The sequence below is a fragment of the Carassius auratus genome, chromosome 39, assembly GCF_003368295.1.
Source record: "Carassius auratus strain Wakin chromosome 39, ASM336829v1, whole genome shotgun sequence".
NCBI lineage: Eukaryota > Metazoa > Chordata > Actinopteri > Cypriniformes > Cyprinidae > Carassius > Carassius auratus.
In genome coordinates, this window is record NC_039281.1 from 10,865,891 (window position 1) to 10,890,780 (window position 24,890).

Here is a 24,890-nt window from a genome sequence, read left to right on the forward strand (position 1 = left end):
AAATGTTATCTACATTTTTGGTAAATTTGAACTCATATTGAAGAGAAAAGCAGTAAAATAACAATATATAAACCTTTATTTGAAGGTTAAATCATGAAGTAGCGTGTCGGTTTTTAAAAATGTTTTATTTAAAATGTACACCATGGAATCTTACTACAGTTAAATATTTCACAAATTTCTGGTATTACAGGGGTGGGGGTATTGAAATTAAAGGGAAAACATTGGAGATGACTAGAAAAATCTAGGCCAGTCTTGACACCCAAAATGTTTCACACAGAAAACAGTCACTTGTCCTATAATTGCATTAATCATTAAAACATGTCTTGACATTGATACGCAAAATAGGTGCTTAGAAATTATATGTACTGCACATAGCCTATGCATGACTGTCTGTACCTCTTAACTATCTTATTTGAAATTAAATGACTGAAATCTGAAAATGACTGAACATGGGAAATTACATTTATAAACTGAATATAACTGCACATTGTACCTGGAATAAATACATGTAATAAAATAGTCCAAAGTAAGCATTTAAAGAGTAAATATGTCTTAGCAAAGAATAACTCCATGAACAAAAATATGTTCAGGGCATGCAAAAGAACAGAAGATAAAGAATATAAAAAGTGGCACTGGATGTGACCTACATGGTATTTCAATAGGTGCTTCATTATTCTTTAAGATTATATTTTATAAAAATTTGTTTGGCTATTTAAGACTTGAAATGGATAGGGGTTTACAAAACATACAATACAAACCTCTCAGATTTTGCTTATTTAGCTCATGCTTTCAAATAATGACTCTCATTAAATTAAAATTCTTCTCTCTCTTAACACATTTTGATGCATTAACAACCAGGAACTTTCGGGCTCAATTTTCTTTGGATTTTCTCAAAATTCACAGCTAGCATGTCAATTTTTTGTAAAAAGTCTTACAGATTATTTTACTCATCTTAATTCACAACCTAAATTATAGTGTTTGCAAAAAAGTTAGTATTCGTTCGCTCCTCAGTTAAACTGTTAATTTTGATGAGGACATGCATGTTCATTCACAAACACATGTACTGATGAAAAACCTAAATTATTGTTTAACTGAACAGATAGAAACTGCAAGGCAAAATCATAGACATAAAATATGACCTAAAAACTCCAAAGCTTTCCTTCACTTCACAGCCTTTCTACCAGAGCTTTGGCTCAGGTGTCACCAGCAAACGATGTCTGTAAAAATACTAATGAGGGACTGCTTGGCATGCCCTAATTAGGAAACAGCTTATATTTGTTGAAAAATACCATGTTAAGCCCACATAAGGCCATCAACAGGGCACTCAGCATTAAAGTAAAAAAAAAAAACAATCAAAATATTCAAACAAGGCTGACGGAGTGAAAAAGATAAGAGTGGATGCTTAGTTCTCGTGGAAGCTGCAATCCCCTCTTCCAACAGGTGGCCAAGACAGAGTTAAAAGAAGCTAGAAGAAGAGAGGAGACAAATGCAGATTAGAGAAAGTATCAGGAGGCCACTGAACTCATCAGCACCAGTGGGAAGACAAGTTTACAACAGTCAATTGAAAATGTCCACTCAGATTTTTCTTTTGCCAGCCAAAAGCATGAAGCATTCAGAATGCGGGCGGAATGGAACACACCGTCCTTCTGGCCTGCTTCAAATGCATAGTGCATCCTCTCTTCACAATTTGAACGTGCATGGATTCATTTATCTTGGATTCTCTATTTAATAAAACCGTGGTCAAATGGAAACCCAATCTAAAACAGGTGAACTGGGACAGTGATTATAATGATTGCATTTTCCCTCCCCATCTCTCTGAAGAGGCACAAAAAAAAGGTCCACCCCCCAAAAAATTAACATTTGCTGAATAGTTTTTCTTTCATGTAGATAAGTTTGTTTCATCACTGGAACAGATTTGGAGAAATTAAGTTTTACGTTACTTACTAACCAATTGATCATCTGAAGTGAATGGGTGAAAACTTTGAGTTGATGCTTTTATCAGCCGTTTGAATTTTCATTTTGACGGCACCCATTCACTGCAGAGAACCCATTGGTGAGCAAGTGATGTAATGCTAGCCTATCCAAATTTGTTCTGATGAAGAAACAAACTCATCTACATCTTGGATGGTCAGAGAGTGACTAAAGTTTCAGCAGATTAATATTTTTGGGTGAACTATTCCCTTTAAGCATATTAGTCACACAAAGCATCACAAAAGATACACTGCAAAAAAGCACAGCCTTAAGCAAAGGTTTTGGTAACACAATAATTACAGTGTTAGTAAAAGCTGCAGAAAGAGCCCAAAATCAAAATACAAGAGGTGACTTATGAGACAGCTTGGTCCACACTGCCTCCCCTTGGGCTACCGGTTAACCAAAGAGTCTGGGCCTGGTCCCTTATCAAAGCCATACTACTCTGTGCAGAGCCAGGGAATACTGCAAAGGAAAGTAAATACACACACGGCAGTGAGCAGGGACACTGGAGGGAGCAAAAGCGTTAATAGGTGATAAATATCAATCACATAAATGCCACCTGTTGAAAGACCAGCATCCAGATACAACACAAAACACTCATCCAGCACAGAACCAACTTTTTTTTTGCTGAACAGTCTGGTATATTTAACCATAGCTTTGAAAATATAAGTTACAACTTAAGAAACTGTTATTTCCTGCAGCGAGTTTCCTTGCTTCAAACATGAAAGTCCAGCTTCTCCCTAAAGCAAATAATCAAAGCATCAATTGAGGAACCAAGATTTTTCAATGCAGAGTAAGCAAATCAAACACTGGCCATGTTACCCCGAGTGCATAAACATTTTATGAATAGTGCAAATAATAAAATGTAGAATGACATTGTCTGATATTCATACACAATGACTTGCGCACAGTTTAAAGGTTTATGAAAGAATGCCCTTTATTACTGATGCAAATATTAGTCCCTTTGCAATCGATATTAAAAAGTTTCTTTATTTTTTATTATTAATATTTTGTGAAAAATAAAATGTCACAAAAATAAAAAGCTATAAAAATGTGCTTACATTTGGATGAAATGTGCCAAAGTTTTTCTAAACTAATACAAGCATAGCAATGACCGGTTGTATAACATCTGTATAACATGCATAAGCTAAAATGAGACAAAAAAATAATTACTAATGTTCCTAAATTCTAACCATTCTGTTGGAAACTACGATAAAAATGTCTTAAATCTTACTGCAAGACAGAACTGAAAGCAGCTCATAAATCTTTCCATTATAACACTAATGACAATTACGATACTACTAATATGATTTGTCCCATTTTAACCTGTGTACTCAACTACTGCATACCCATGACAGTAGCCACTCGTGTTAAAGTTGAATCAAACACTAGTCGTGCAGAGCAAAGCAATATCATCATGATATCATAACATAGCAAGTTACACAAAGAAAAAGAAACAATAGCATGTCATTTAAAAAAAAAAAGTTTAAACCATCTAAAGAAGGATTCCATTCACAGTTAATATCCCTCCTTAGGTGCATTATGCGTGAAACTGGGGGAACGGAAGAGAGAGGGGGGGAGGGAATGGGAACAGCATGGCTCAGGAACACTGAGGAGGGAAGAGCTCATTCACAGCGGGCAGGGGGAGCACTTTCTACAGGAATCCTGAACTGGAAACGAGAGAGAAGTGAGATTATTGTTCCCTACAGGTTACACTGTTGTATTCACACATTAATTAAAAAAAGATCCAAAATGTTAGTCGTGCATCTGTTAAAACATGATTGCATGAAAGCGGTTGCAGGGGGTGTATGTGGTAAGGCTTAGTATTGTTCTCTCTTTGTATCAGTTAAAATTCATTATATGGTCTCTTTTGTTGTGTAATGACATGAACCAGATATCCAAACTTTAACATTTGTGTTATTTACAATTAAGCAAGGGATAGCCCTCTCAACAACAACATTATTTTTAAGGCTGAGTGGTGGACTAGTGTGACCCAGCTGTAGGAGCCGAGCCATTAAAGGCTCTTTTGTGCAAGATTTTTGGAAAAGCAGTGGAGTGCAAACAACAGCAGATTGTTATGGATTCAGATGGCAGATGGCTGCACATCACACAGAGAGAGCAATAAACTCTCGCCTGCCTCTGGTGACAAAATATCCCCTGCTGCTGCCACGGAGACATTCTTCACATTATCAGCACTTTTAAGCATGAATAAGAAAAACTGTAATTACTATGCAGCTCTTTAACACAGAAACTACATGATCCACCATCATTAGATGTGTCCCTGTAATTTAGTTCCCTAGTGTGAACGAGGGCTTGTGCCTTAAGAGATACTTTGAAAGCCTTACCAGCATAAGGTGTCTCATGCGGGACTGGGAACAGGTGAGGAGTTAACTGGAAAACAGCATGGATGAGACGTACATGACACGTGCACAAACTAGACAAGACACTTTACATGCAACATCAAACAATGAATACTCTACATGTCCTGCCCTGCAAGAGCACTGAGGAAAGCTGTACCCTTTCTCTGGCTTTCATATAAATTGTTAACAGTGTTTCCTCAGTATCTTGTTGCTGTGAAAACTGCTGCCTTGTGAGGACATACAAGAAGCTTAAGAGGGAGGAAACAGTTAAAATCAGAAGAGATTGATTTGAAAAACCAACAAAAAGTAAACCTTGTCAATGCAAGTGTCTTCTTTCCAATTAATTGTCAGGTGATCAACTTGAGGCAAATCAACTTGAAGACACAATCATGGGTGATTACCAGCATTACTGAAGCAATTTATTTGAGCTCTGATTACTAGTAACCATTTGCGTGTTTGCAATGCAATATTGTACTGTTAATAATGTAATCATTTCATACCATGAGTTATATAGCATATATAATTATAACTATATAGAACCGTCTAACAAGTTATTTTCATACAAGACTACCAAACACCAGACTGGGAAATGTAAAGAGATCACAATTAAAGTATGCTATATGTTTTCATAGCATAATTGAAATACAGCTGAACAATACTACAAAAATAAACTGGATGTTTTATATTATAAATGCACAACCATATGAGTATCTTCACTACTGTTCCAAAGTTTGGGGGTGGGTAAGATGTTGTTGAAAGAAGTCTCTTATGCTTACCAAGGATGCATTATTGAATTAAATTATAGTAAAAACGGTATAATTGTGAAATATTATTACAATTTAAACGACTTCTATATTTAATATATTTTAAAATGAAATTTATTTATGTGATGGCAAAGCTGAATTTTCAGCAGCGATTACTACAGTCACCAGTATTAATAATTCAGTACTAAGATTATTCAGAAATAATTATAATATGCAGATGTAGTTCTCAAGAAAGATTTTTATTTCCAGTGGTCCCCGTGATTTTGCCAAGACAGACATGTTCCTGGATCAACATCTTTTGATGATCCTGAATCAACATTAATGTCCAAAAATACAGACATAACCCAATACCTAACCCTAAACCTAACCCTACCCATAATTTATTATAATATCAGTGGGAAATGATGGCTTATTAACAAGGGTGTAGAAGCACCTAATCCTGTTTGTAAGCCTAAAACTGACATTTCCTGAAAAGTTATATCTCAAATCTGATTGGTTGATTGGAATGTTGCTCCAGGAACATGTTGTACTTGGTGAAATCACACTCACCATTTCCAGTATTGAAGAAAACTGTGCTGCTTAATGTTTCATAGAGTGATTTTTTAATAAAAAATGTGCAGAATTTATTTCAAACAAACCTAATCTATCATAAATCTAACATCTAATTTAATGCATTTTTGCTGAATAAAATGTATAAAACTTAAAAAAAAAAAAACATATCATATAAACTTTTGAACAGTAGTGTATATGCTCAAACTAGAGCTTTGTTTTCATATCAGTGCACGGTCAACTCCATCCAAACTAGTTTTGGTCATTACCTAAATTTAATGTTCCTTGTAATATTACATGAGAGGTCGGTGAAATGCATACACACACACACACAAACGTTCACACATGTTCTCCTGCATCGTGATCTTCTGGTATCTTGTGAAGGCAAGGTTGTGAGGGTTAGGGACCATGTAGAGAGGTCAATACTTACTTTTTCCTCTCTTTATCCTTCTTAAGTGTGGAGGAGCTCCCTGCCTGCTGGGTCTGGGCCTGCAGCAGCTCAGCAGCGGTCTTCTTCTGCTTGAAGCTGTTCAGCTCATCATCGAGAGACTTCTTCTTGTCCTCGAGTTTCTTCTTCTCATCCTGGTGAAGCTTCTTAAGACGGTCAAACTTTTCATGAAGCTGTGAAATGAACACCAAAGAGTCAGTATGTTACGGAACTAACAAAGCTTTACTATCTACTGTAAAAAAAAGTCAAATTTATAGAAGTAAACATGGTCTTTTTTTATAATGTTGGGATGCATTTGATTGTATGAACCAGACCAGCTATACAGCTACTGAACCCCATGTATTGCAAGAGCGGTGAATAATATTTTGGCTAAATGCATTACGGTCTTCAAAAAAACAAACAAACCTCCTTTTCTGCCTCTTTCAGCTCTGCCTCCTTCTCTTTGACTCTCTGGACAAACATTTGCCTCATTTCCTCCTCTTTCTTCTGCAGCTCACCCATAAACTCATTCCTTTTGGCCTCGTATGTTTCCTGTAGGCTGAACACAACAAACCACACACAAAATATTTGTTATAAGGGATTGTTCCCTTTTAATTAATTAATTATTAAACTGCTGAGATTAAGCCGCTCAGTTTGTATGGATTCGTTTCACAATGCCGTTATAATCTTCTTGGATCTTTTATCTGAATGTGTTTTGAAGATGAACCAAAGCCTTATGGATTTGGAATGACCGTGAACTATCCCTTTTACCATTCATCCCTATAAATGTTTTTGTCATAGGTTGTGGTGGAGAACTTTTTCCAGTTCATTCGGTGTGACTGTGACCCTCTTCACCTGAAGGGTTTGCTGTCAGGATCAGTGTCTTTGAATCCCATCTCCTCCAGCTTGCAGCGGCGGTACAGCTCATAATGGCGAGTGTGAGTCTGTTCTCGCAGGTCCTCCATGTTGACCCTTATCAGCATTTCTCTCAGCTTCACAAAATCACAGTGATTCTCATTCTCCACTGGAAAACACAAAACACACGACTTTCAATGGAAAATGCCCATCAATGACTGCCACAGTCATATAAGATATGAAAGGAGATGGGAATAAATTCCTCCTGGACATGCCATACACATTAATTACTGCATTTTCTTCAAGGGTGGAGTAAGTCTAAGAGTTAAAGATCTGGGTAGTTTATGGAAAAGCTACAGATGGGTAATTGACATTATACTATCCAAGTAACAGTGGTACAACATGTGCATTTTAAGCAATTTAAAAATAAAAAAATCTTGCAAAACTGTCAAAAAAAGATAATGTGATAAAAAAAATTATGCTCATAAGAAACGGTGACTTGAATTTCTGCATTTAGCAGATGCTGTTATCACCAAAAAAAACTTAGTGCATTCAGGCTAACATTTTTTACCTAATGTGTTCCCTGGGAATTGAACCCGCAACCTTTTGCGCTGCTAATGCAAAGCTCTACCACAGAGCCACCGGAACACATACATTTTAACATCTTGATTTTATGAAACTTTTTTCATAGCCTTCTTCCATTTCATACCCCTGACACAAGGACATGAGCTCTTTTAACAGTCTGTGTGTATAAATGTCCAGCTGTGATCTAGTATTAACAATACCAACATTCCCTGCAGCTGTTATTGTAACAGTATAAACAGAGATGTTTTTACATTAAGAAATCGGGAGTGGTGCTTGTCTGTGCAAAACTAGGCGCCACAGTGCTGGGGTTTTCTGGGTGGTTGCCAGGGTGTTGTTAAAGGGTCAGTTCGGCCTAAAATGAAAATTCTGTCATGAATTACTCACCCTCATATCATTCCAAATCTTCTGAACACAAATTAAAATATTCTGATGAAATCCAAGAGCTTTCAGACCCTGCATAGTCTACGCAGGGTCAGAAAGCTCTGGGATTTCATCAAAAATACCTTAATTTGTATTCCGAATGTGAACAAAGGTCTTACCAGGTTTGGAGTGACATGAGGGTGAGTAATTCATGACAGAATTTTCATTTTTGGGTGACCTATCCCTTTAAGGTGTTCCAAGCATTTTTTTGTGCACTGCTATGTGGTTGCTTACGGTCCCATCAAAGAAGATCATCACCAGCTGTCTTTGATATTCTAGTCTCTAGTTATGGCTTGTGGCCTTCTCTCAATCTAAGTTTACAGGATTTTTTCAGCTCACTGATATAAATTTGCATAGAAAATGCATCCCTTTCTGCATGGTTTTAATCCATGTGACTTTGACCTTTAAATAAGTAAACGATGTGCCATGAATCACAAGTAAACACATGACTCACAGCGGCAGTGTCTGGTCACCCTTACAGAAGACTAAATTAAGCAAGATCACGTGAGCTGCCCTGTAGCCTCATGATAGAGAGAGATTCAGAGTGATGTCACAGAGACAGCTTGATGACAGTCAGAGCTCTGCTGCTATACTGTGATGCATCAAATCAGGGCTAGCATACCACACTTTAACAAAGACTGACAAGACAAATTGTGAATTAAGTGAGCTGGATTTATACAGCTTACTGAATGTGACATATGAACATCATTGTACAGTAGTTCCTGTTTTGCATACAAGAAAAAAGTCCACTGCCAATATAAACAGTACAGACCAAAAGATTGGAAACATTACTATTTTTAATGATTTTGAAAGAAGTTTCTTCTGCTCATCAAGTCTGCATTTATTTGATCAAAAATTCAGAAACAAATGTAATATTGTGATATATTATTACAATTTTAAATAATATTTTTTATTTATTATACTTTAAATCATTTTTTTTTTATTATCATTTATTTCTGTGATGCAAAGCTGAATTTTTAGGATCATTATCACATGATCCTTTAGAAATCATTCTAATATGATGATTCATTATCAAAGTTGGAAACAGTTCTGCTGCTTAATATTTTTTCAGAACATGTGATACTTTTTAGGATACTTTGATGAATAAAAAAAAACAGTATTTATTTATAAAATCAATACTTTTATTCAGCAAGGATGTGTTAAATTGATAAAAAGTGATAGTAAAGAAAATATATTATTAGAATATATATTATTAGTTTTTTTTTTTTTTTGAATAAATGCAGTTCTTTTGAAACTTTTATTCATCAAATATATTAGACAGCAGAACTGTTTCCAACACTCATAATAAATCAGATTATTAGAATGATTTCTAAATGATGATAGACTGGATGTTACATGTGACACTGAAGGCTGGAGAAATGATGCTGAAAATTCAGCTTTGCATCACAGGAATAAATTATTTATTCTAAGTATATTCAAATAGAAAACTATTATTTTAAGTTGTAATAATATTTCACAATATTACTGTTTTTTCTCTATTTTTGATCAAATAAATGCAGAAGATGAGCAGAAGAAACTTCTTTCAAAAACATTAAAAATAGTAATGTTTCCAAACTTTTGGTCTGTACTGTATATATATTATATTACAATATTCTACAATTCTTTACAATTTACAGTAAAAATAAATGTTTCTTGAGTAGCAAATTGGCATATTAGAATGATTTCTGAAGGATCATGTGAAAAGAATAATGGCTGCTGTCATTAGGAATAAATTATATAAATAATATATATATATATATATATATATATATATATATATATATATATAATATTAAATAATATTCACATATAATACAGTTTGGGGCAGGGTTGCACTAAAGGATTTTAATTGTGGTGCCATCAACCAGTCTGTGCTGTACTGATGTAATTTTCCTGTTGCGCCATAATGGTAAGTCACATGGAAATTACAGCTCAGTGTCTCATTCTCACATCCCTAATACATTAGCATGCTACCCTGATGAGAAAAAAAAATGCAAGAGAGAAAGAGGTTGGTGTGTTGAATGAGAGTGTCCAGTCATTGTCCTACAGAAAGGGAGGGACGGAATGGGTTTGGATGCCCTGAACAAAGAGGTCAGGGACAAACTGAGGGAAAAGCTCAGTGTCATTTCCTCTAGAAGACGTGACCAGCACTCACCCTGGACGGTTCCCCAGGGGTACTGGCGTGCTCGAACCATCTTGTTCCCAATCTTCACTTCCTCAGTGCTTCCCACTACCGCAAAAGGCAAATGACCCTGTAGAGCACAAAACAATCCCACAAACAAATAATTTAGCAGAAATACTTTATTTTAAGTTCTTACAGTAACAAACTTGATTATGCAATATTTAAATCCATTCAATTAAGAAATAAATGAACAGTATCCTCCTCTCTACTTAAGTACTACATCTCACAATGGCAAAACCCTGAAAGAAATTACCTTGTTAAGACAACATTTACTAGACAAGACTAAAGGGGGCTTTAAAATCACTGAGAAAAAGATAGGAGTGTGTTTATCCCACAGTAAAAAAACATGTTGTTGGGAGAGTACACTGAAGAAGAATGCCTCTCCTTTTGTGCTGTCATTTCCTGTGAGCAAACACAAACAGGAAGGCTGGACACCATATGGACTCTCTCATCACTTAAACTGTTAAACTGTGATGTGAAATGAGAACTCGACAAGCACTGAAGTATCAAATATGGCTGTTATCTCCAAGCAAAACATGACATGGTACATTTGTGATTGATTCTATGTAAAAGGATTTCAAGTGGAAGTGGAACGCATCATTCTTAATCTTTTCTGTACTCGAATAATACAAAAATAGTGGACATTTTGTTTCTCTTATTTAGCAAACAGTCACTATATTTCAGACTTAGAAACACAAAGGCCAAACCTTTTCTCAACTATTTGCACAATTTCAGGCATCACTCATAGCAGAAACAAATAAAATGTGGGATGAGATGCACACCAACGATTAATACTTTAGGGTTAGAGGGCCTGCTTTTTTGTATAAGCAATATTTATAATTATTAAGCAATTATTACTACACATTAAAAGAACATCATGTTACAGTGTTTCCCATTCATAAGCTCTACATGAATCACCCGCCCAGAAAGATCAAATTCAAATTCCACTTTACAAATTTCTCTATTTTCTGACCTCAGTTCGATGTTTTCTCAGTTTCTTCTTCTCTTGCATATTTGAACCCTTTCCAGCAGTTACAATGCTACTACTAAAAAAGGTTCAAAAATTCACTGATGCTCCAGAAGGAAACACGATGCATTAAGAGCCGGGGGTGAAAACTTTTGGAATTTGAAGATCAAGGTAAATTGTACTTAATTTGTGTTCCGGGACACATGCAAGTATCTTCTGTTGCTTCCGAAGGGCAGTACTAAATAGAAAAATATTATATTTCAACCACATAAGAAAAATTTTGACATCTTCATCCTGTTCAAAAGTTTTCACCCCGTCTCTTAATGCATTGTGTTTCCTTATCTTTTATGTACAATATCTTACTAATGAAAAATACTAAACCTTTCACATGCCATTGTATAAATATGAATATAGGCTGTGAATATCCACATAGTTTGTTACTCATATGCAGGCAGTGCGCTGCATGTAGTTATATGCATGTAAACCACCACATTTAGTTGCTCTTTAGTCTAGCTGCATGTTAATTTAATCAGACGATTTCGCAATTATAAAACAGGAGTAAAGTGAGAGTGACTCCTGGTTAACCTAGTATTAATTGGTTGTGTTAAGTCACTATTCATATTTGTTTTATGTATGACAACAGAAAATGTGTAAATTGGAACAGCTTTATTGGGCATTACAGTATGTAACAGTTCAGAGAGCAGATCTGAAGTTAGTTGCACTAAGACAAGTGTTTATTTTGACACTTATATTGACTTTTCATGTTTCTACCTAAATTTAATTTATTGTGTAATTTTAATTATTTATTCAAGCATACATTAAAAATAAAATGAGTATGTAATATATGCATTTATTTATCAAAATTCTCCTCCCTAGAGGTTTTCTTCCAGCTGACTAATGTGTTTTGGACATTGGTTTTTCTGAGGTAAGCTGTTGTATTGACATTTTCCCATGGTTTAAACACTGACTGAGTAGTTTATCCTCGTTGTGTGCACACGTAAAACACAGACACAGTCAAAACTCAGTGTCATCACTGAAGCTCTAATGAAACCAAACCTTTCGCTCAATGACTTTGTCCCACCAAAAATGTTTTGGCTGAAAACTTTTTTTTTTTTTGGTTACTTACATTCATTGTTGAGTTGATCTCTGCCACGGTCTCATCGTCAGTGGGAAACTGGTAGATCTGGACACCATTGCTCACCAATTCACTTGTGATCTTAATTTTGAACTTAGCAAGTTCACTCTTTGAGATGGCATCTGATTTGGCAACGATGGGGACGATATTCACCTGTAACATAAGAGGAGAAAGGCTTGGTAGGCATTTGGGAATAATCTTTAATCAGAAATTAAATCAATTTATATACACATGAATTAAGATGACAACAAAAGACAGCAGTGGTCAGATGATTTCTTTGCGTATAAAACGCCAAACAGCTCTAGTGAGAAAATATTTCCCTTTCAGACAACTAACTTTCAACCACTCAGGCATAATAACCTAAACACTGTAATTTAAATCAACCTCAGAACAAGTATAGTCCATAGACAAATATGGACACTCATCTTCTCTCCTACAATGCCTGAGCAAATGGAATAAATGGCACACAGAGTGCAGAAAAAAGACTTCATTTAATTCAAGTGCAGAGGCTGACACATGTATTTGCACAAATAGACTACACTTTGGAAAACTTTAATTAGGAGCAGTTAATGCAATCAAAATGGACTCCACAGAACGCTGTGAAAGCTTACATAAAATCATCTTGATCACATCTGAACTTGGCTCAAACTGGAACAGAATTAACCATATGCAGCTATTTGACATTCACTTTGAAACCAATTCAGAGAGGGTGTTTAAAGGCCTAGTTCAGCTAAAAATTAACATTTGCATCTTTAAAGCGTGAGAGCCTCAGCCTTGAGAGCCTCAATTTAATTCTATAGAAAAAATGGCCTGGATGTCCTTTAAAAATTCATAGACTTAGTTTTGGAACAACGTGAAAGTGAGTAAATGACTTTTTTTTTTTATTAATAATTCCTTTAATCTCAAGTCTCTATGCAGGATAAGTGGGAGGGGGGGGGGGTGATAATCAACACCCCTCCTCCACTCATGACTCTCTCTCTAACACACAAGTGCACATATGGAGTGCTCTGATCCCACTCACTCAATTTTTTACACTCCTGCCACCCACACCACCATCTAAATACTATTCTCAGTAGCCTGGCCACTAGCTTTATGCTTGGTCTGTTTCCTGTAATTTACTACTGATGAGTTGTAAGGTAAGCACAGGAACTTTAAATAAAGGTTAAACCACAGTGCAAGTACACTGGAACCTCTTCTCACACATACAAGGCAACTGGTTTAAAAAAAACTTCCGATTTAAGAGAGCGTCGTTGTTCAGGGAATCTGTGCAGCACGGATAGAGATGAAAAACAATGCAGGATTACACAGCTGACCTTCACTGCTCCAATGACACTAAACATGGCATAGCCAACAGCTGAATGCTTAATAACCCACATATTAATTGACTGCTCTGCACAGTAAAACAGTAAATAATGCTAAGCCACATATACAGCAGACATAAGTTAAATAAAAGCCTATTTTTGTAATAGTTCAATAGAAATGTGATTATTATTACTGGTTAAAAGATAAATTATTTTAGCTAGAATAAAAAAAAAAGTAATGTATTTTTGATGGTCTACTGGATTAAATACTGTAAACACATTTCTACCGTTAACTATATTGTCATACTGATCAGTCAACAGTGTGATCAGACATTTGTTAAAAAACAAAACAAAAAAACATCACTAACCTTACTGTCCAACTTCTTCATAGTAACCAGGTCAAGGGACTTTAGTGAGTGTCCAGTGGGAGCAATAAAATACAGACAGGCGTGGATCCGTGTATCATGATAACTGTGTAGGGTGCGTTTAATCTTCAGTTCCTCCTGAAGGTACGCTTCAAACTGAGCATCGATGAACTCCACAATAGACTTGTAACTGAACAATGAAAAACATGAAAAGAATTACTTACGGCCAAAAGAAATACACAAACTTCACACTCATCTCAAGTAAGATAAGTGTTAATCTACAAAGAGTTTAAAGCTTGATGCTTATCACAGAACTGTAAAATAAACTCAGAGCTGAGCTTTGATGGGGAAAAAGTACTGGTTTGGGTATCTATAAATAGTTGGCTATCTCTAAACTCAAAAGTGCATCTTCAGGCGAAATAAAGCTTGTCACAACCATTCAGCTTAATAACATGCGGTTTCAGTCAAATCTGAACACCATGAAAATCCTTTACAACTGGCACTTTCTTAGCCCACGGCATCAGAACCCTGAAAGTGGGGTTATATCTGGTTTCGTGATGCCATCCAACCTTTAAATTATATTGAGCTCTGCATACAAAAGTGTCACATGACATGACAGATCAAGAAAATCAGGACCAACAAATTGTTTTTTTTATTTCTTATGATAAATGCCATAAAGACTATGAGGTCCCAAAATAAACAGGGGCTTTAAAGGGTAGTGAATCCTCTGTAAATCTTTTAATTTATCAGTTAAAACTAATAATTAATTGCCATGCAATTAAAAAAAAGTAATCCAACACAATGTTCTTTGTAGTCATAGACTTGGTTTCTTATCTGAGGTTTATTATCTATTATGAAACATACTAGACTGAGTTTAATATATCAGTTATCATTTATATTAGTTATAATACTTTTTATAATAATTATGTTTATAACAATATATTTCACACAAACTGACAATTAAAACCAACGAGTTATAAGTAGATTTTACCAATAATCAAAGACAAATGTACCAGTGGAAGCTTATAACTAACATTATGGATCACTATAGGGACTGATTATGCCTCTGGATCAAGTAGCTAAAGGATCAGTTTACTTAACCTCATTTGATCACAAGCAGATCTCACCTGTCCTCTTTGTTGATCTGATCTCCAAAGCCTACAGTGTTGACCACAGTGAGCTTGAGACGAACGTTGCTCTCCTGCAGCTCGTAAGTGTTGGACTTGAGCTGCACTCCAGGCTGATTGTGCTGTGTAGGTTCACCCTCAAATTTGGTGTTGAACAGGGTGTCCATGAGGGTGGACTTTCCCAAACCCGTCTCCCCTGCAAGAAACACAGAAATAAGCTACTAGGCTCTTAATTTAAGACATAAAAAATATCACTATATACTGTACAAACAATTCTCAAATATTTTTTTTCTATAAAGGTGTCTAGGATATTTATTAAAATAAAGTTTGCTGTATTATAGCTGTACTCAGCATATCAAATAGAAATAGGTGAAATAATTTTCAACATCAAAATTACACGCGTGAGATTTAATACACAAGTACACTATTTAGCTGAAGCATACACTTCAGATTTTAACCCACATAACCGGTGTGTTAAAGTCTAAAAACCATGCAGCAATCCTGGCTCAGTCTGCCTAAAGGTCCTATTCTTGCTTTCCTAACAACCACAAGCGCAGTAGAAATGGACATCATGCAACACCACCAGAATGTTAATTATATGGATGGCTCACATTTGCCATTTCTTCATAAACTCCCATTCCCACAGGCCCCTCATAACAGGCATGAGCAAAAAGCCTCGTCTGACACCTATAAATAAAGCACCGATTTTAAACATAGATCAAATGTTGATGAGCATTAACAATCAAAACGCATCCAAAAATTTGACTAAATTAAACTTCACATAACTGATGGGATCAAAGCTGATGGTTATATATTCACAAGCATTTCCTCTTTTCTCCGGATAATGACGACATGATATTTACAGCATTCCGAAGCACTCAGCATTCACTAAAACCCGGAGCATTGAAGCTGAACCTAAACGATCAGGAATGAAGAGAGGAGAGAGGGACCTGCTTGACAATAGTCTCTTGCCACTTGCCAAATTCCCTTTACACTGACATTACCTCCTTAGAGCTTTAGCAGAAATTGGATAAAAGCCCTGGCAGATGCCCTGAACTTTAGGGGACACTAACAAAGAATCTGAAACAATGTCTTCGTATAAATAATTCAAAAGGCAAAGTGAATACCAAAGCATAAAGACGTCATATTATCACAGGCACAACATTCAGCTAGAATTTTACTTGTGTTATTGGCACATGGCTTCTTGGTGAGGGGAACAGCATCATTTGCCTGGTTCACAGTTTGCTATAAAGACCATACTGTTGATTTTACAAACACATTTCAATAGTATTGTTAAATACTGACCCAAAACTGCATTCACACTTTTGTTTTTGTAAGACAGTATGATCAAGAACCTGATCATAAATAAATGTAATTTAAATGATTAAAAATATTTGTCTTTATTGCAGTCCATTTCAAACATAATTTTATATCTTTAACTTGGTCTACTATAAATGTAAATTCACTAATAAATCACCATGCAAAAATAGTATACTACATTGTTGATTTTATTTCATTTATTAAACATACTAGTTATGTTTTGTGTGTTTATCTATTAAGCAGACACAAATGACTTGCACTGCATTTAAAATATACATTTTATCGATTCAAGAATTCCTTAGGAATCAAAGTGGTGTTGTTAGCACCATGCTCTACTGTTTAACCTACAGAAATACTTTTTTCCTGGTATGCCACCGGTTAATATAGTAAGTTATTTTAGGAATTGTTACTCACATACAGGTTTAGGCTAAGTTACCCACTTTTGATTAATCAAAATGCATTGTTGCTTTGCGTGAACATCACCCTCTTTGTCACAGATTTCAGAAAAACTACAACTTTACAACTTGACAATGAACAACACTGAACTGAAATACTCAACAGCACTAACCAAAACTAAACAACAGTAAACACCACCCGGATTCAAGAGGAGAATCCAGCAGGAAGTCTGTCTGCCAAACTAACACACATGCACACACCTTGCTAAGACTGACTCCCATAACATTTTCATCATCACAACATACAGGGACCGATTTGATGACACAGGCTAGTCTATTTCCCCTTGAAGGTATGTTTGGACAATTTTTTACTGACCATGTTAAATGAACAGGGGAAGTCATGGCCTAGTGATTAGAGAGTATGACTCCTAACCCTAAGGTTGTGGGTTCGAGTCTCGGGCCGGCAATACCATGACTGAGGTGCCCTTGAACAAGGCACCGAACCCCCAACTGCTCCCCGAGCGCCGCAGCATAAATGGCTGCCCACTGCTCCAAGTGTGTGTTCACGGTGTGTGTGTGTGTTCACTGCTGTGTGTGTGCACTTTGGATGGGTTAAATGCAGAGCACGAATTCTGAGTATGGGTCACCATATTTGGCTGTATGTCACACCACTTTTTTTTTCTTTTCAATTTCACTAAATGTTTTAAAGATTATTTCCACTATTTTTTAACTGTTCTGACTGAGAACAGAAATTGTCTAACCTACAGTTAGCAAGCCACACATGAAATCAGGGTACGAATGAAACCAAATTGTGAGTTCCTGCAACTGCTCTCCATCTGTGCATCAGTATTTAGTAAGTGGGTCACAGGACAGAATGAGTTTGCCTTCACAGTGAAGGGGTGTGACATACACTGGAGCAAATGGTTAGTTTCGTCTCAAGGAAAAAAGGAGCTCCTACATGACACACTCACCCACACAGAGGATATTGAAGCAGAAGCCATGGTTGACGGACTTGTTGACCAGCTGATCCGGCATGCTGTCAAAGCCAACATGACCAGAGAGTGGGACGGCACGTGCACCCTCTCCCTAGAAATAAAACAAAGCAAACCATATGAATTAAACAAGTAAGATGACTTGTCACCAAAACATATTTGCACACAGTTTCTAAGCAATGCTTAGTCTTTGTAAGCACTTTCATTTATGAGGATGCAAAAAAAAAGAAACATTATCAACTAAGTAAGTAAAAGTAAATAGCATGAACCTCATAGACACTATGCAAGATCTTTGACAAATTCTAATACTATGGTGCAGATTTCTAAGGTTCAGCTCTATGCACTTCCTCTTTCCTGTCTGATCTCAACTGCTGAAACCACATTCAGGCAGACAGACCTGTAAACTTTGTTGCAGTCACAGACGAATATTACCGTTACTAAGTAACAGATACCTATAAAGCAAAGGGGTTGTTGTAAATAGCATAACACAAATGTCAAATTTAGGCCATACTTCAATACTTCCTCTACCATTGTTCACCCAGGTCTGCCACCTGTCCTGCCCAAACTCTGCCAGAAAAGACTTTTGACCACATTTACAGCATATCCTTTGGTGTGTGTGTGGGTGTTTGCATATGTGTGACCTAAGCGATGAGCAGAGCAAATGTGCCAAATCATCTGATTTCTGCTAAAATAATAAAACGAAGAGTAAGCATTCAATCAGCACAGGTCTAATGCAATAAAGTTCCATCATCCAAATGGAGACATTAAGTAAAACTAATGAACATCAAAAAACTAATGGTCATCAAAAGTGCATCTATTTCAGCAAGAACCAATCAGCACAAATGATCAGTTCTGTTATGAGGATTACTGAGGAATAACAACAACCATAAAATGCACATTTCATTAACTGCAAAACGGGCAACTAGGAGAAGTCGGACTGTGAGAGTATCTTATTGACTGAACAAACAGTCACAATCTGACCCACATGTGCAACATTCTCAAACCAGACAACCGTAAGGAGTCCAAAGGGGGGTCATCATGACTGAAACACCCCACTGGCTGCTCTGTAACCAGAACATACTGGTTCAAACATCTGGTTTGTGTAGTAAAGACTGATATAGAAGTCATTTATGATATCTCACAGAATTTGAGCTCAGTCTCGAGCCTGCTGCCTCATGTTAGCTACGTAACTTATTCACATTAGCGACGTCAGAGTGAAGAAAACACAAGCTTCTGCAAAATACATCTGCAATTGGTTAACATGCCAGTTTCTGACATTGATGTACGAAATACTTCATGAAAGACAACGCCCATCGTGCCGAGGAGATATAAGGATGCTAATGCAACTAAATATAACGGCACTAGACGCGCTCGAATTTAATATAATTTAAAATACAAAACAATTATATTAAACTGCCAGTTAAACTGCCGTTTAATACAATACGATGTTTTTTTTAATCGTTGTTTGTGAAAATGCATCATCCGTGGTCACTTCAAACCGTGGGTTTCGTGCGTTATTGTTGGCCCTCAACTTTAACCCATTTCCCTCTAAACGGCTGCAGGGAGATAACTGTATAATGTGTAAAAAAATTTGATCATATATTCTAATCGTGTGCACAAAAAATAACTGGCGTTTAAATATTAATTGTAACTGTGTATCAGTTTGTTGATAATGGGCCCTTATCTACGTTCACGAATATCGAAACCTACTGGATTCTACTATAATTGTCGCACCCGCTAAAATATCTGGTACCAATTCGCCAGTCCAGTTTGGTAAACCCAAAGCACATCTTTGTAATAAAACAGTGCTCTTACCGCTTGTCGCGCTATCTCAGTGGCCGCCATGGTTATCTCCTGCATCAACCCTTCACAGGAAACTACAAGCACGCACGCAGAGAGAAGCTACAGTGACGATCTCAGATACGATGGACTGTACCATTCATTACTGACGCCATGACGATGTGTGTTATTTTTTTAGGAATTGCACAGTTTTTTTAATTGTAATTGTATACGAATGAACGTATAACCAAAATACACATAGTTTACTAATTACAACACTCAAAACAATCATGATAATCAAATTATCCCATTATACTATGCCCACTATTTAATTAAATGGTATAGTCCTTTTCATACCGTTGTATTTCTAGGTCCAACAACTAACAGTAGTAAAGTGTTGAAAGGCGTAAAAGGTACACTTTTCATAGAATATGTCTTAAATATTAAATATTTCAGCAAGTTACGAAGTAAATATGTCACAAGGGTTAAATGTTTAAAAGTAATATTCCAAAGCCCATTTCAAAACATTTTATTTTAATTGTAGCCTATTATTTGAATGTCATGCGTAAGTTTTTATGTCCACGCGAACGATATATTTTCTTCAGTATTATGAAAGCATAGAGATTTAGGTTCTCTATGCTTTCATAATTTCATTTGACTCGTTTACATTACGTTACTAGCCTATACATTTTAATATGTATGTATGACTAGCCTAGTCATAAAATGCTGGAAGATGATTTATTTGGAAACTGTCGCAACATTTTTAATAAGCTAGTAAACCTTCATACTAGGCTAATTCATACTGAATTAAGCAGGACTGACTTTGCAAAAATAATACGTAAATAGAGAGAGAGAGAGAGAGAGGCTATTTATATATAAAGGAAAAAAAGGTTCTATTTTAACTTCCTTCTGGGTTCCATCAGTGTAAGTGTCATGGGTTTGAAGACAAGTGTTGATTTAGTTAGTGGTATTTGAACTTTAGACTTTATTAAGGGGAGGGATTGGACGTCGGAAATGGCCACTGTGAGGAAAAACACACTCGAACAGTTTCGATTAGCTCACGGAAAACATTTTCTGCTTCTCAGAAAGGAGAAACTGTCGTTAAACTAGCGTTCAGAGATCTGTGAAGCCTCATAATCCGCAAGAAATGAGTGTAGAGGGCTTGAATTAGGCTACTTTGAAGAGCTGTGCGGACAACAGGTGATCCGGCACCGGGTGATTCACCCGAGAGACAGGTATGCATTCACATTCATCAATCAAACACAGTTTTCGTAAAACTTTACGAGAACATAAAATGATAACATTCGACGGAATTTTAAAATTTTCAAACATGAAAACGTAAAAGACTAAACTACGGGCTTAAAGAATAAAATATATATATGCCTATATATATTTAAAAATGTGATCATGTAAAATACTCATAGTGTGAATCTTTTGTTTTAAAAGCAAGTGTAAAAAGAGGAACACGAATGAGGAAGAAGCGCGTTTCTTTAGCCTACCAAGAGAAAACTAAACTAGTCATGCTTGTTGTTTCTTTCTTAAATAGAAACATGTTTAGATTATTCATTATTAATCTTTTGTTATTATTCTTATGAAGACACGTATTTAGGCTATAATATTTAATCTACGAATATTATATTATTTTTCCCCTACCCAGATTTGAACATTTAAAGGCTAGTAAAGAGAAGTGACTGAGGACGATGGTTTTCTAAGGTTATGTAAGCCTCTTTAATTTGGATCTTATCTAAGTAAATAGCCAAACTTCCCGGGGACCCGCCAGTATGTATGAGGGGAACAGCAGTGGTCCCATCAGCTGTGAGGAACACTGTGATGATGAACCTGTGGGGGATGCAGCTCTGCCCTCAGAAGATCCAACAGATTCAGACGGTGACGCTTCAGGCAATAATGTAAGGATTTCAGATTCCCCTAAAAGCAGGATAACAAGCCAGTTCCGCTCGAATCTCGAGGAGCGACTGTCAAGACATGGTGCTCGACCCGTGTCTCCTGCGCTCAGCGCCTCCTCGCGCAGATCCAGATTTCACAAACAGCTGGAGGAACGCGGCAGCAGCGCCTCCCGCAGACAATCAGTCGATAAACTGGAGAAGGGCTCCCTCACCCCCTCCATGCGAAAGAAGTATTTGAAAGAGTTGTTTTTGAATAATAAATCCGGATTGTCAAGCATTTTATCATCCAAACACGAATCGTCAGAAGCAGAGGAGGCACCATATGGAGACACTTTGAACAGCGGCGCGTTCTGGGCTTTGGATCCTATGGAGCACGCGTGGATGCTTTCTGTTGTGGATGGAAATTATGAAACTATGCTGGAATTCCTCGCCGAGGATCCCAGTTTATTGAACAGAAAAGACTTTATCAGTGGTTTTACAGCTCTCCACTGGTTGGCAAAAAATGGAAAGGACGAGACGCTGATTCAGCTTCTCAGGCATGCAGAAAAAGAGGGGCTCTCAGTGAATGTGAACTTGAGAGGCAGTGGAGGTCTGACGCCTCTTCATGTGGCTTCCATGCATAACCAGTACACGGTCGTGAAAGCGTTGGTCGGTGCATTCAGTGCTAATATAGATGTCCTGGACTACAGTGGGAAAAGAGCATGGCAGTATCTCAGAAGCAATGCACCTATAGAAATGAAGGAGCTTCTGGGAGCTTGGGATGATGAACACTCTGTAGGGGTACTTAAATGTGAACAACAGTGCGAATCAAGCACAGCCGGATGAAGACCATACTCAAGAAGATAGAGTCGAGGTGGACGGTTCAGGAGGAATCACACGCCAGCGATTCTCATCCTTTAAGAGGCTGTTATACAACGTTGGTCTGTTTGAAAAATATCTGAGACTTTGCCAAAACCATGTTTTCAGGTCATTGTCAAAAAAATTAAATTTGCTACTTTAACAAAATATGTATGGTTAATAATGTGGCACCTCTTAACAGTGCTGTTGTATTATTTGATGCATTTTAATCCTTGAAATTAACAGAGTTGCAAGGAACTTAACACCAATGTTTCACACACACACACACACACACACACACACACACTTACACCACACACAGTGGCTATAGAAAATAATAATTACCCTTTAAACTAAAGTTAGCAGAGACATACCCCAACAGACTAACAGGTGTAATTAAAGAAAAAGAAGTTGATCCTATTTTCCAACTCAGTGATTGCTATTTTTTTCTATATGTTAGCATTATATCTTTCACGTGGATGTCAAATACAGCTGGATAAAACAAAAACTGGGGCCCTCTTCATTTCAGGCTGCAAAGCAACAAATTCTTTTTACAAATTCAAGACCAAAAACATGCCAAATGGAGCCAGAAAGAGACAAAATATTGAAAATAATTCATACTCATTAAAAATTTTATGTTTAGATATTGGGATATAATTTTTTTTTGCAGTCACATTTGGTAGACTATGAATTTATAACTTCCTGCTAAAAATTAATGCCTTTTAAAAGGACTTTATTTAATATTAAAACTTTTAAGAACTGCAGAAAAACAAATACATATGTCTAGATAGATAAAAACTGAAGTGTATCCTTTGAGAAATAAAGGCTCAGTGAAAGCCAATAAAAGTGTTTATCAGTAATTCTGTTTTTTGTGCACAAAAAACTGTTGCAAATCCAGCCACAGGAAAATGTAAACTTTCCCATTTTAACAAAAGAGGAGGATACAAATACTTCTTTGATGACAAATCTTTTATTGTTCAGCAAGGACATAACCAGAATATCTGTACAAAGAGAGACTGCTGTTCCTGATAGCATGGCTTCTCTCCAGCTCTGGATGAGTTGGTGGTCCTGGCAGGGAACAGACGGAGGGGGAAGCTGAAGTAAACCGAGTGTTTACAAGCCCAGCTTGGTCCTTCTCCAGTGTCTCCTCTTAGAATTGTATCTGCAGAGAGATTTGCAAAGATAAAGCATCACAGAGGCAAACACCCATTAAAATCAATTACACTACATCCTTTAGGCTATAGCAGTAAACTGCACTGTGCAACAAAACAAACAGTGCAGCCAAGAAAATTATGAATAAGAGGGATTGAAACATCAAAAAACATCAAGCATATGTCTCATCAAAATGTAGTTTAATAAACACCACATACATCAATTTAACGCTTTAACACTATAGCAGCAACCAGTCAAAGTACTGATAAGCAAAGTAGCGTAATGTGCACATCCTCAATGTAAAAAAATATAATTATGATACAATGAAAGGTGTCTCCACCATAGAGCATTCACATGTCATATGAGAGATGACAGTACTCATGACTCCAAAGCAGAAGGATGTTCTTAGCAGGATAATGACAGTACTCCCACAAAATTTAGCACTGTAATTGCGTCCTGCTTTCCTTGGCTATTATGAACTACAGAAGCAGAAAAAAGGACTACAGCCACTTTAAGACTGTAGCTACGGGTGCACCTCAGCGGTGTTCGTTACAGCGGCAATAACCATGTAAACATACCTGATCTTGTTGCCCGTTTTCATCCTAATCCACTGTGGGATCGGCCTGTTCTGCTTCTGCTTCTTAGCGAGGAAGCGTTTGATTCTGAAGGTCTTATGCGACGCCTGAAACACAAATGTGAGGCACGCCGTCAGACAGTCTGCGGTGGCTGAAGTTCATCATCCCGCGACGCTTCACGGGGAAATACGAGCTATGCTTTTATTACTCACCAAACATTAATCACTCAAATATTACATCCCATCACCTAAGAACTTCCACTGATATACAAAAACGAAGAGATGTAGAGGAGAACAGCTACCTGTGTAAGGATGTTTTATGATTTTCACTTACCATCTCGGAGCTCGCTATCCGTTCACCACTATGGCGGTAGTCGAAGAGAAGGAACCATGGGTAATGCAGCACTGTATATCCGAGTCACGAACCGAGCCGCTCCTTCACGTCACAGCGACCCCCAGTGGCTCCACGGAGAGCACAAGCTCTTGGGTATACTTCGCTTTTGAAAATTAGATTTTGCATGCAGTTCTGCGTTTTGAGGTGTTATTAGAGCCATTGCTTTCTGTACATGTATTTTACATATAGTGTTACCAATTTAACAGAAGTAACATATGATAATAAAAGATAGTTTTTATATGTTCAGTTTTTAATAGACAAAAACCATGTCCCAGTTTATGTGTCACCCATGTTAACATCATTAGCCCTCCAAAGACACTTATTAAAATAATGTAAAATTAATTACATAAATTAAGAAAAGTGGGATAATGACATCCTTTCAAGCAATGAATCTCTTCAAGAAAAATTATCCCCCTCTTATTTTATTACTTCGTTGTTATATATATATATATATATAATTTTTTTGTACAGCGAACAACCAATTATTGAAAACTACTATGTGAATAATCAGCGATATCAGCATTTAATAATCTTT

At 36.7% G+C, this 24,890-nt stretch overlaps 2 protein-coding genes, 1 non-coding gene and 1 pseudogene across 8 annotated transcripts; 1 reads left to right on the top strand and 3 right to left on the bottom strand.

Annotated features, from left to right (window-relative positions):
- Positions 1 to 106: 106 nt before the first annotated feature.
- On the bottom strand, positions 107 to 19,636 carry LOC113057891 (septin-6-like). 6 transcript variants are annotated; one of them, XM_026225465.1, is made up of 11 exons: positions 19,531 to 19,636; positions 17,695 to 17,809; positions 15,009 to 15,204; positions 13,885 to 14,071; positions 12,207 to 12,368; positions 10,087 to 10,183; positions 6,927 to 7,095; positions 6,498 to 6,630; positions 6,075 to 6,265; positions 4,317 to 4,362; positions 107 to 1,465 (listed from the first exon to the last, which is right to left on the bottom strand). In XM_026225465.1, the coding sequence occupies exons 1-10, from the start codon at positions 19,573 to 19,575 to the stop codon at positions 4,359 to 4,361; spliced, it is 1,299 nt and encodes a 432-aa protein (XP_026081250.1). In that variant the 5' UTR covers positions 19,576 to 19,636; the 3' UTR covers positions 107 to 1,465; positions 4,317 to 4,358. The 6 variants fall into 6 exon arrangements, 5 of the variants coding, with proteins under 5 accessions (XP_026081250.1, XP_026081248.1, XP_026081245.1 ...); XR_003277894.1 differs by lacking the exons at positions 107 to 1,465; positions 4,317 to 4,362 and adding exons at positions 2,999 to 3,641; positions 4,644 to 4,705; XM_026225464.1 differs by lacking the exon at positions 107 to 1,465 and adding an exon at positions 2,999 to 3,641.
- Positions 19,637 to 20,434: 798 nt separating this feature from the next.
- Positions 20,435 to 22,398, top strand: LOC113058035 (ankyrin repeat domain-containing protein SOWAHD-like; annotated as a pseudogene).
- A 787-nt stretch (positions 22,399 to 23,185) lies between these two features.
- On the bottom strand, positions 23,186 to 24,401 carry LOC113058153 (60S ribosomal protein L39). The gene is made up of 3 exons (XM_026225829.1): positions 24,296 to 24,401; positions 23,966 to 24,069; positions 23,186 to 23,397 (listed from the first exon to the last, which is right to left on the bottom strand). Exons 1-3 carry the CDS (start codon positions 24,296 to 24,298, stop codon positions 23,349 to 23,351), a joined length of 156 nt encoding a protein of 51 aa, XP_026081614.1. The 5' UTR covers positions 24,299 to 24,401; the 3' UTR covers positions 23,186 to 23,348.
- LOC113058173 (small nucleolar RNA SNORA69) lies at positions 23,716 to 23,850 on the bottom strand. Its single transcript, XR_003277937.1, has one exon. It is a non-coding gene; the product is annotated as a small nucleolar RNA SNORA69 (small nucleolar RNA).
- Positions 24,402 to 24,890: the final 489 nt, after the last annotated feature.